Source organism: Pecten maximus, chromosome 3 (genome assembly GCF_902652985.1).
Source record: "Pecten maximus chromosome 3, xPecMax1.1, whole genome shotgun sequence".
Classification (NCBI taxonomy): Eukaryota; Metazoa; Mollusca; class Bivalvia; order Pectinida; family Pectinidae; genus Pecten; species Pecten maximus.
In genome coordinates this window covers 51,114,805-51,126,937 of record NC_047017.1, presented here as the reverse complement: position 1 = coordinate 51,126,937, position 12,133 = coordinate 51,114,805, and the positions used below count along the sequence as shown (strand labels likewise).

Here is a 12,133-nt window from a genome sequence, read left to right as displayed (position 1 = left end):
ATGACCTGACTATTAATTAGTGATCATACAAACACATCACAATCAATTAACGAGGTAACACATATATGCAGACAAGCTAGTGAATTCTAATTTGCAGGTCATCTGTCAAACGTCAGATATTGGACAGGGGTTGGTTAAATTATACAAAAATACTTATATCAATTGTATATACTCTGACATACGTAGACATTATACATAATGTTGCACTTGTAGTAAGTTTACTATTGAGATAAGCACAAAGACCAGGATTGCTAAGGTTTTCTTTTTTGAGAGTATTAATATTCTGCGTTTCTTATTTAAAATAAATTTTCCAGAAACGTATACAATTGTGTTTGATTGTGGGTCTCGATGTTTATGGTTTTAGATATGCCAAAGGTTGAATCATTATAAAGATACAATATGTACACGTGGTTATCCTTTACTAACACTCACTTTATTACTTCTGCTCCAAGGATCACCCGGTAATATTCTCCTTTCTCCATATCTTACCCAATTTCCATCGTTTTGATGTCACGACTGACAAAATATTTTCTTTTGTTGATAACAATTTCAATGTGCCATCTCCGCTGATATTTTACACAACCCCAGGACGTACATATCATAACGAGAAATTGATTTACGTCATAACCTGCCAAACTTCGACGTAAATCTCCGAGACAACAATGGCTGATTATGATCACGTTACGACGTTAGTAATGTGATCCAGATGCCACGTGATGATGCACACTTTGAACAATAGCTGGACTGTTACACATTGTACATTTTATTTATAGTTAATATATAGATGTTAGGATTGAAATGGAGTTCTACAATGATCATTATAATGCTTGTCGACAAATTACCATGCATTTATCTTTCGTTGTCATGGTTTTAGAACATAACAGTCGTTAAAAGTCTAGACCTACGTTGGGTCTGTTGCTTAATTATCTTTAATATAATTATGACAGCGAAAAGAGTTTTTCACCACGTACGAAACATAGGTTGGAAGTAAGTTCATTTAGAATTGTGATAAGATGACGTCACGTCGTCGCACAGCTGTTCAGGAAGGCAGGTCATACTTTAGATCTGAAAGTACAGGAAATATATATATGATTAGTAAAACAAGGATTATTTATGATGGTAGGTATAGTTCAACCTGTCAATATCGGTATAATATCGAGGGTCGTTTTTCAGCGTTTATGTCTTATTAGACTCTTTCAGCAATTAACCGATTACTAAGTGGTCTCTACTTATAGATGGTAGTATCTTTATGTGCTTACACAGCTGCATTATTTTATGAAATAAAAACATAAAAGATGTTGTAAAAGCTTGTGTCCATTTCCGGCATATTTTAATGATAATGAATCTATTTGAAGCCATTTAATCTAATAAACCACAATGACCACGAATGATGGATGAAACATATTCGTTATAACCGAGTCGAAGCCTATTAAAGAAAATCCCTGAAAATTAACATTCATCAATATGCAAATTACTAATCTGACCCTATCGATGTTCATACGGAATTCCACTTAATCATCAGTCATGACTATGTTGTATTTCATTTCCTTGTATAAAGATTTGACATGGCGTAATCGATAAAAGTGTAAAATTAGAAACCACGTGATCACACATTCACGGCACCGACCACGCCCCTTGTATACGCACAGTTGATCATTGTCATTAATCGTTCAACGGTCATCAAATGAATATCTGTATGTCGGTCTGCGTGTCTGTGTACATATCTCTGTATGTCGGTCTGCACGTGTGTGTACATATCTCTGTATGTCGGTCTACACGTGTGTGTACATATCTCTGTATGTCGATCTACACGTGTGTGTACGTATCTCTGTATGTCGGTCTACACGTGTGTGTACATATCTCTGTATGTCGGTCCACACGTGTGTGTACGTATCTCTGTGTGTCGGTCTGCGTGTCTGTGTACATATCACTGTATGTCGGTCTGCGTGTCTGTGTACATATCTCTGTATGTCGGTCTGCACGTGTGTGTACATATCTCTGTATGTCAGTCTACACGTGTGTGTACATATCTCTGTATGTCGATCTACACGTGTGTGTACATATCACTGTATGTCGGTCTGCGTGTCTGTGTACATATCTCTGTATGTCGGTCTGCACGTGTGTGTACATATCTCTGTATGTCGGTCTACACGTGTGTGTACATATCTCTGTATGTCGATCTACACGTGTGTGTACATATCACTGTATGTCGGTCTGCGTGTCTGTGTACATATCTCTGTATGTCGGTCTGCGTGTCTGTGTACATTTCTCTGCATGTCGGTCTACACATGTGTGTACGTATCTCTGTATGTCGGTCTACACATGTGTGTACGTATCTCTGTATGTCGGTCTACACATGTGTGTACGTATCTCTGTGTGTCGGTCTGCGTGTCTGTGTACATATCACTGTATGTCGATCTGCGTGTCTGTGTACATATCCCTGTATGTCGGTCTACACATGTGTGTACGTATCTCTGTGTGTCGCTCTGCGTGTCAGAAGTCCTGTGCTTGCGCATTGCTACTATAAGTGTTTTTCTGATTCGTTGAGGAGCCTGCCGTCAAATGCTTTTTTTCGAACTATTTTATTTTTCGAGCCATATCGGTGCTGACTAAAGCATATAATTTAAACTTACCGCAATCTTTGACATTTCTAAGTTTTGCAAGAGTTGATTTAGTAGATGGTCTGAGGCACCGTGAGCTGTAATGCTTTGTGAAGAACTGCTTGATGCCATGTGTTGTGTCCCTTGGTCCTGTGCTTGCGCATTGTTACTATAAGTGTTTTTCTGATTCGTTGAAGAGCCTGCCGTCAAATGCTGCGTTTGAATGGTGTTTGACGCAGCGCCGCTGTAACTGTCTTTTTGGCTTGCAGCAGTGTTTGCACTCAATTGTTGTGCGTTCTGGATTTGAGCTTGTTGGGTTTGTGCTTGTTGGGTTTGTGCCTGTTGGGTTTGTGCTTGTTGGGTTTGTAAAAGCAAGCCTTTAGAATGTGCCGTTTTGCTCTGGCTACCCTCAATTTTCCCTAATGCTTGTAAAAAGTTTTCATAGTCAGCGCCGTTATTTGAAGATCTAGTTCTTGTCACTCCTCCTATCAACTGCTCAATAAGAGCTAAATCGTTCCCAGTACTTAAACTAGAACTGGCATCAAGATCATCATCACCAACATCATCATCGCCATCAGCACCAATATTCGATTCGCCATTACGGTCAGTTTCAGAGCTTGAATCCAAGCCCGCTTCCATGAGTGCTAATTCTTGTTCCATTTGTTCAATACTGTTAATATCTTCATTAGCAGTACTCGGTTGCATGTCGTTGTCTTCAGCGCTAGTTTGTTGGTTGGATTCCTGTTGCATTTGTTGCATACCATCATCTGAATCCTCCGTCGACTGCATGTCACCGACTTCACCGCTGGTCTGTTGTTTCATGAGTTGTTCTAATTCCTGTTGCATTTGTTGCATCTCCTCATCTGAATCCTCCGTCGACTGCATGTCACCGACTTCACCGCTGGTCTGTTGTTTCATTAGTTGTTGTAATTCCTGTTCCATTTGTTGCATATCCTCATCTGAATCCTCCGTCGACTGCATGTCACCGACTTCACCGCTGGTCTGTTGTTTCATTAGTTGTTGTAATTCCTGTTCCATTTGTTGCATATCCTCATCTGAATCCTCCGTCGACTGCATGTCATTGTCTTCACCGTTGGTCTGTTGTTTCATTAGTTGTTGTAATTCCTGTTCCATTTGTTGCATATCCTCATCTGAATCCTCCGTCGACTGCATGTCATTGTCTTCACCGTTGGTCTGTTGTTTCATTAGTTGTTCTAATTCCTGTTGCATTTGTTGCATATCCTCATCTGAATCCTCCGTCGACTGCATGTCATTGTCTTCACCGTTGGTCTGTTGTTTCATTAGTTGTTGTAATTCCTGTTCCATTTGTTGCATATCCTCATCTGAATCCTCCGTCGACTGCATGTCATTGTCTTCACCGTTGGTCTGTTGTTGCATGAGTTGTTCTAATTCCTGTTGCATTTGTTGGAAATCATCAGCATCCTCAGAGGGAATGGTTCCCCCCATACCTCCACCCTGCATACTGCTTGTCTCTTCATCGTCATCTGTTTCGTTACTGTCCTCACCGCTCAGCCCTGCTAGTTGTGCTTCTAGTGCCACAATATCGCCATCCATGTCCTCAGAGGCACTGTTTGCAATATCTGTATCCTGAATAGTTGGTATTACTTGGCTTGATCCTTGTTCACTTTGCTCCATACTGTTTGTCTCTCCATCGTCATCACCTCGCAAATTTTCCAGATTTTGAAATTCGGGTTCCATAGCTTCAATACTGGCAGTATCTGCTTCGTTACTGGCCCCACCGTTCAGTTCTGCTAGCTGTGCTTCTAGGGCCGCAATATCGCCATCCATGTCTGCATTAATCTCCTGGCTATTGGCAATACTAGGATTTAATCTTTCCATTTCCGCTATTTCTGCCAGTAGACTTTCTATACCGTCATCGGAACCATCTTGTGCCATATTTGCAGCTGCCATTTCCGCCATTAATGGACTACCTTCTACCAATCCTAGTATGTCACGTAGGCTCATACCTGGTTCACCTACGGCATTACCAAGCGTGGAAGATTTGTCCTGTAAACTAGTGAAGGCATCAGAGTAGCCATCGTCCTGACCATTAGCATAGCGTGCGAAGGCTACTGCACAAAGGGCAAGGAAAACGTAGAGCGTCATTTTGTCTTCTTGGTGCTAGTTCCTTTAGTCAAATCGATCTGGAAGATAATTGATTTCTTTTAATATATATTAATTACTCTTAAAAAATACACGTGTTGAACGATGTTTTAACTATAGTCTTCATTTCGTAATTAAAAGATAAGATTTTCTTGCGACTACGTTATACTACATATACATTAAATTATGTATTGTAGCTATTTTTAATACATTTTCAGATGCTCATGTTTTAGATACGTTTCCAGCTTGATATAATGTTTACATACAAATATATCAACATAACATTAAATATAACTTAATTAATATACACATTTATCACATACATTGTTAACTCAAATGTTACAAACGTTATTAAATTATCTTGTTATCTTACTGACTCCAGTATAACAACGATTATCACACCTTGTTATCGAACTGACTCCAATATAACAAAGATTATCATACCTTGTTATCGCACTGACTCCAGTATAACAAAGATTAGTATACCTTGTTATCGTACTGACTCCAGTATAACAAAGATTATCATACCTTGTTATCGTACTGACTCCAATATAACAAAGATTATCATACCTTGTTATCGTACTGACTCCAGTATAACAAAGATTATTATACCTTGTTATCGTACTGACTCCAGTATAACAAAGATTATTATACCTTATTATCGTACTGACTCCAATATAACAAAGATTATCATACCTTGTTATCGTACTGACTCCAATATAACACAGATTATTATACCTTGTTATCGTACTGACTCCAGTATAACAAAGATTATTATACCTTGTTATCGTACTGACTCCAGTATAACAAAGATTATCATACCTTGTTATCGTACTGACTCCAATATAACAAAGATTATTATACCTTGTTATCGTACTGACTCCAATATAACAAAGATTATTATACCTTGTTATCGTACTGACTCCAGTATAATAAAGACTAGTATACCTTGTTATCGTACTGACTCCAGTATAACAAAGATTATTATACCGTGTTATCGTACTGACTCCAATATAACAAAGATTATTATTCATTGTTATCTTACTGACTCCAATATAACAAAGATTATCATACCTTGTTATCGTACTGACTCCAGTATAACAAAGATTATCATACCTTGTTATCGAACTGACTCCAATATAACAAAGATTAGTATACCTTGTTATCTTACTGACTCCAGTATAACAAAGATTATCATACCTTGTTATCGTACTGACTCCAATATAACACAGATTATTATACCTTGTTATCTTACTGACTCCAGTATAACAAAGATTATCACACCTTGTTATCGTACTGACTCCAATATAACAAAGATTATTATACCTTGTTATCTTACTGACTCCAGTATAACAAAGATTATCACACCTTGTTATCGTACTGAGTCCAGTATAACAAAGATTATTATACCTTGTTATCTTACTGACTCCAGTATAACAAAGATTATCATACCTTGTTATCGTACTGACTCGAATATAACAAAGATTATCACACCTTGTTATCGTACTGACTCCAGTATAACACAGATTATTATACCTTGTTATCTTACTGACTCCAGTATAACAAAGATTATCACACCTTGTTATCGTACTGACTCCAATATAACAAAGATTATTATACCTTGTTATCTTACTGACTCCAGTATAACAAAGATTATCACACCTTGTTATCGTACTGAGTCCAGTATAACACAGATTATTATACCTTGTTATCTTACTGACTCCAGTATAACAAAGATTATCACACCTTGTTATCGTACTGACTCCAATATAACAAAGATTATTATACCTTGTTATCTTACTGACTCCAGTATAACAAAGATTATCACACCTTGTTATCGTACTGACTCCAGTATAACAAAGATTATCATACCTTGTTATCGTACTGACTCCAGTATAACAAAGATTATCACACCTTGTTATCGTACTGACTCCAGTATAACAAAGATTATCATACCTTGTTATCGTACTGACTCCAGTATAACAAAGATGATCATACCTTGTTATCGTACTGACTCCAGTATAACAATGATTATCACACCTTGTTATCGTACTGACTCCAGTATAACAAAGATTATTATACCTTGTTATCGTACTGACTCCAGTATAACAAAGATTAGTATACCTTGTTATCGTACTGACTCCAGTATAACAAAGATTATTATACCTTGTTATCGTACTGACTCCAGTATAACAAAGATTAGTATACCTTGTTATCGTACTGACTCCAATATAACAAAGATTATCATACCTTGTTATCGTACTGACTCCAGTATAACAAAGATTATTATACCTTGTTATCGTACCGACTCCAATATAACAAAGATTATCACACCTTGTTATCGTACTGACTCCAGTATAACAAAGATTATCACACCTTGTTATCGTACTGACTCCAGTATAACAAAGATTATTATACCTTGTTATCGTACTGACTCCAGTATAACAAAGATTATCATACCTTGTTATCGTACTGACTCCAATATAACAAAGATTATTATACCTTGTTATCGTACTGACTCCAGTATAACAAAGATTATCATACCTTGTTATCGTACTGACTCCAATATAACACAGATTATTATACCTTGTTATCGTACTGACCCCAATATAACAAAGATTATCATACCTTGTTATCGTACTGACTCCAGTATAACAAAGATTATTATACCTTGTTATCGTACTGACTCCAGTATAACAAAGATTATCATACCTTGTTATCGTACTGACTCCAGTATAACAAAGATTATTATACCTTGTTATCGTACTGACTCCAGTATAACAAAGATTATTATACCTTGTTATCGTACTGACTCCAATATAACAAAGATTATTATACCTTGTTTTCGTACTGACCCCAGTATAACAAAGATTATCATACCTTGTTATCGTACTGACTCCAGTATAACAAAGATTATCATACCTTGTTATCGTACTGACTCCAGTATAACAAAGATTATCACACCTTGTTATCGTACTGACTCCAGTATAACAAAGATTATCATGCCTTGTTATCGTACTGACTCCAGTATAACAAAGATTATTATACCTTGTTATCGTACTGACTCCAATATAACAAAGATTATCACACCTTGTTATCGTACTGACTCCAATATAACAAAGATTATCATACCTTGTTATCGAACTGACTCCAGTATAACAAAGATTGTCATACCTTGTTATCGTACTGACTCCAGTATAACACAGATTATTATACGTTGTTATCGTACTGACTCCAGTATAACAAAGATTATCATACCTTGTTATCGTACTGACTCCAGTATAACAAAGATTATCACACCTTGTTATCGTACTGAGTCCAGTATAACAAAGATTATCATACGTTGTTATCGTACTGACTCCAGTATAACAAAGATTATCATACCTTGTTATCGTACTGACTCCAGTATAACAAAGATTATCACACCTTGTTATCGTACTGAGTCCAGTATAACAAAGATTATTATACCTTGTTATCGTACTGACTCCAATATAACAAAGATTATCACACCTTGTTATCGAACTGACTGAAACAGTCCTAAGATTATTATAAATTGTGATCTTACACACGCATTCATCATTGAGGTTATAATACAATACCGTGTTATCTTACTGACTCCAGCATTATTACGATTATCATACCTGTGATCTAGGTTGAAATATTACTCTCATTATTTTGTCAAATCTATATATGTATATATATATTGTATTCATCACAGTACAACTACGACAGATAGATATATAACATAGTATCACAAATGATGAAGGAAGACAACTCGTGCCCTGACCGAGCCTCGAACTCAAGATCTACGCCACCCAATCGCCTAGCCAGAAATACCTATAGCTTATACCGCTTGGCCACATCCACGTTCTTATATAGAATGTTTGAATTGCGCAGTGATGATCAGTCAGAAACTCACTTACATGATCATTGTGACATATCGTCTATTGGATGTCATGAATAAATAGACCGCAATGTATATACATAGTTACACGGATGCGAATTTTAAACATATTATAAATATTCATCACAGTACAACTACGACTGGAAATTATTGATTAGGCAATGTTGCTTGAAATTTTTGAAGCATTTTTGAAAATAGCAAATAAAATTGCATAATACTGCTCTTTAATTTAAGATATGGCATATTTCCATAATAAATATTTTATTGTTTAGATCATTTGGGACAGGTTTTTTGGAACCTGTTGTATACACTAAGAACTACGTGATGCTATATATATGTTATATCTATCTATAACTGATAGGAGTTGCAATATCTAATAATCATACAGACTCAAATATTACTTCTATTATTATATCTAATAATTATACAGACTAAATATTATTTTCATTATCATACTTAGTAATCATATAGACTCAAATATTACATTATGATATTTAATAATCATACATACTCAAATATTTCTCAGATCAATTATATCTAACCATACAAATATTTCTCATTATTATGCCGAGTTATTGCACATGTTTAAAATTGTATTATACCAAACAATAACTTATGGGATGTTCGCAATAGGATAGCAATAGTTTAATCATCCAATCGGATGATCTTCCCTTCAACAGTCGGTATGGTTAGTAATTAGATTGTGGAAATAAATAACACACCTATCGTTTATAAGTGTTCTTAAAATGATTTACATACTTCGTCTGTAAATTATCGGAGTACATAAGTTTACTAATAGTAGTGTATTGTGGATATGATTTATTGCTTACGCAGTTTTTCTTCATACATAAAAGTTTTTTTTATCTTATAAGATAAATGCATTGTAATATTAAAGATATTTTTATTTCGAAGTTAATTTGACACAAAAATAATTTCAATTAAAAAATTCACATCTGGCAGGTGATATGAAACAACGTTAATATTGAGCATTTTTTTTATAAGTAAACGTATATAACACAATGTGTTGGTAGTCGGTACTATGTTACATAAAATGTCTTAAGATGAATAATGTTTAGATATATTCTTTGCAATGTATAAAAACATGGATACAATCGTCAGATATAATCCCTTTAAGCTGCTTCGGTAATGACGATGACTTAAAAAAAACGAACAAACATCTACAGTATATACTCAGCACCATATAGTTACTTACTAAGGAATATCTTCATTTACATCACTATAGATAAATAGATAAATAAATAAGTTAGAATAAAACAAGAAACTTTACGCATTGAAAGGAATGTCTTATTCGCAACAACACAAACGTGTGTAAGAATTCATTCAATGCAACAAAGATGCATGCATGAAAATTCTAACCATATAAATTGTATTTATAGAAGTTTACAATCTACAGCTATCAGCTTTCAATTTATTAAAGGCCATTCTACGTAGTTTACACTTCGCTGAGATTGAATACAAATCCACTTATTTTCTTTAAGCGGAACAAATGAAGTGGCATGTATTGTGTTTCATAAAGCGACCATAACTGTATACGTCATACTCATTTAACGGGGATTTCCTCTTAAAGATAGTGAGCAGGCTTAAGATATAGCGAAACACGGGCACATGACATGTAAATGCTTTCTATGTATATTTTTTGACCGGGTTTTACCATGTGTTACCTCGCCTTATGTTTTGAAAACAATGATACAGGGAGAAAGCCTGATGGAGTCATGTGAGTGTGAATTACGTGGAATGTTCTGCCTACTAACAAATTCATTAAGGTTTACCGAATTGTCATGTTCCTGTTTTGGACTGGTTTTAGATAATCATCAATCATTGGACATTTTTACTTTTCTTAATTAGTTTAGTTTAATATTATATATCTATCTTATCAATATTCTTTTAATAGTTTCCAACAGTGATATCTACAGTTACATATGCTTTTAAATTGTATTGATTAGACAAGTCGGGAATTCAGACATTGACATATTTCACTATCAGCAGTATATAAAACAGTATTTATTCATAAACCTTACTCATTAATAATTTATAACAGCACAAACGCATTTTTCGTGAGTTATGAAATCGCATTTTTAAGGAAAGAAGCGAATTCACAATACAACAATAAAATGTCAGCAAATTCAGTATGTTCCATATAAATATATATATAGTTACATCGATAACCCAATTATTGTTTTCCCCTTTAAAACACTAATGCACTATATATTGTGAAGATATTCTGATTACAACCTTTTAGAACCATTGGATATGATGAGATTTGAAGTAAATTGTGCTGGTGTGTGCATGGAAATGACCTTCAATTATGCACCAACATTCTACAATATACAACATCTAAATAAAAAAAAAATTACTTTAATTGATTTTGATAGATAAATTTACATATCGGAATATGATAACATACCATTTACGTGTTGATAACTCTTATTCCGGAATTGTTAAACTTAGAGAATAGGCCAAACTTTTTATTTTTTATTCTGTATGGGGTTTTTTAATCACCAACTTATATCGGTCACAAACTTGATTTGAAGATATTTTTTTTTCCAAAAAAGCAGAATGCTTGTCAAAGGTCGTGATGCACTGTACATTAGGGATGCACAGTTTGGAACTAACTTGTACAGGTAACGATTCATTGAAAACTACAGATTTAAGTTTTCATCTTTTGAATAACACTTATCAATTTTTACAGATTATAAGCAAAAATATCGAAGCAAATGTAATGCAATCAATAACTTTGTTTTATAGTGACGTAAATCCTTTCAGTTCATCATCATTTTACCATACAATTTACAAAAACATTGGATATGAGACGATATAAATACCAGCAATAATTGTCTATCATTTGGAATTGATCCTTAATATATTTTGTAATTAATAATTTTGTGTTGACTATAAATCTTTGAAGCGGTAAATAAGGTAATCTGAAATCCATGAAAATCGATTGGTTTTTGTAAAAACGAGCTTGTTCTTACCTTCCTGTCACTGGAGCTACGGCGAAGTTATAGCGTCCTCCGGTGTCCTGGAGACTATGCGGTGACTTTAAAGCAAGCATTACACATTTATATAATCCCGTATACACATTATGAATACATGAACACGTGACTAAGCCCGTAATGAGATACATTATATTTGACAGATGTTTTAATACAATTTGGCATTGTTCTACATAATAGCATTCGACAGTACTGTGCCTGTTTTATACCGTCAGTAAATAGTCATCATAAGAAAGTGATTACGTATGAAACAGCATACGCAATAGATATTTTACACTTGCAGGTGGATTTGATACGCAAATCAAGGAAAATCACAACATTATCTTACTCGTTAGAAAAGTATAATCTAACTTTGTCTGACGTCATTATAAATATAGCAATTAAAGTACCAGCAGACACATTTGATTGATAAATAGATGAGTGAATGAGTTAGAACTTATATTATTCTATTTTCTCACAATATCCTTATTTTTTTTAATTAAAGCCATTTA

General features: G+C 34.7%; 1 protein-coding gene across 1 annotated transcript; it reads right to left on the bottom strand.

Moving 5' to 3' along the window:
* Window positions 1-411: 411 nt before the first annotated feature.
* On the bottom strand, window positions 412-11,685 carry LOC117324494 (clumping factor A-like). Its single transcript, XM_033880374.1, has 3 exons — window positions 11,622-11,685; window positions 2,634-4,765; window positions 412-1,065 (listed from the first exon to the last, which is right to left on the bottom strand). The coding sequence occupies exons 2-3, from the start codon at window positions 4,725-4,727 to the stop codon at window positions 1,060-1,062; spliced, it is 2,100 nt and encodes a 699-aa protein (XP_033736265.1). The 5' UTR covers window positions 4,728-4,765; window positions 11,622-11,685; the 3' UTR covers window positions 412-1,059.
* Between the last annotated feature and the right edge of the window lie 448 nt (window positions 11,686-12,133).

What these genes read in the sequence shown, in the direction of transcription:
- LOC117324494 (XM_033880374.1), bottom strand. Translation starts at nt 4,727, where the DNA reads ATGACGCTCTACGTTTTCCTTGCCCTTTGTGCAGTAGCCTTCGCACGC.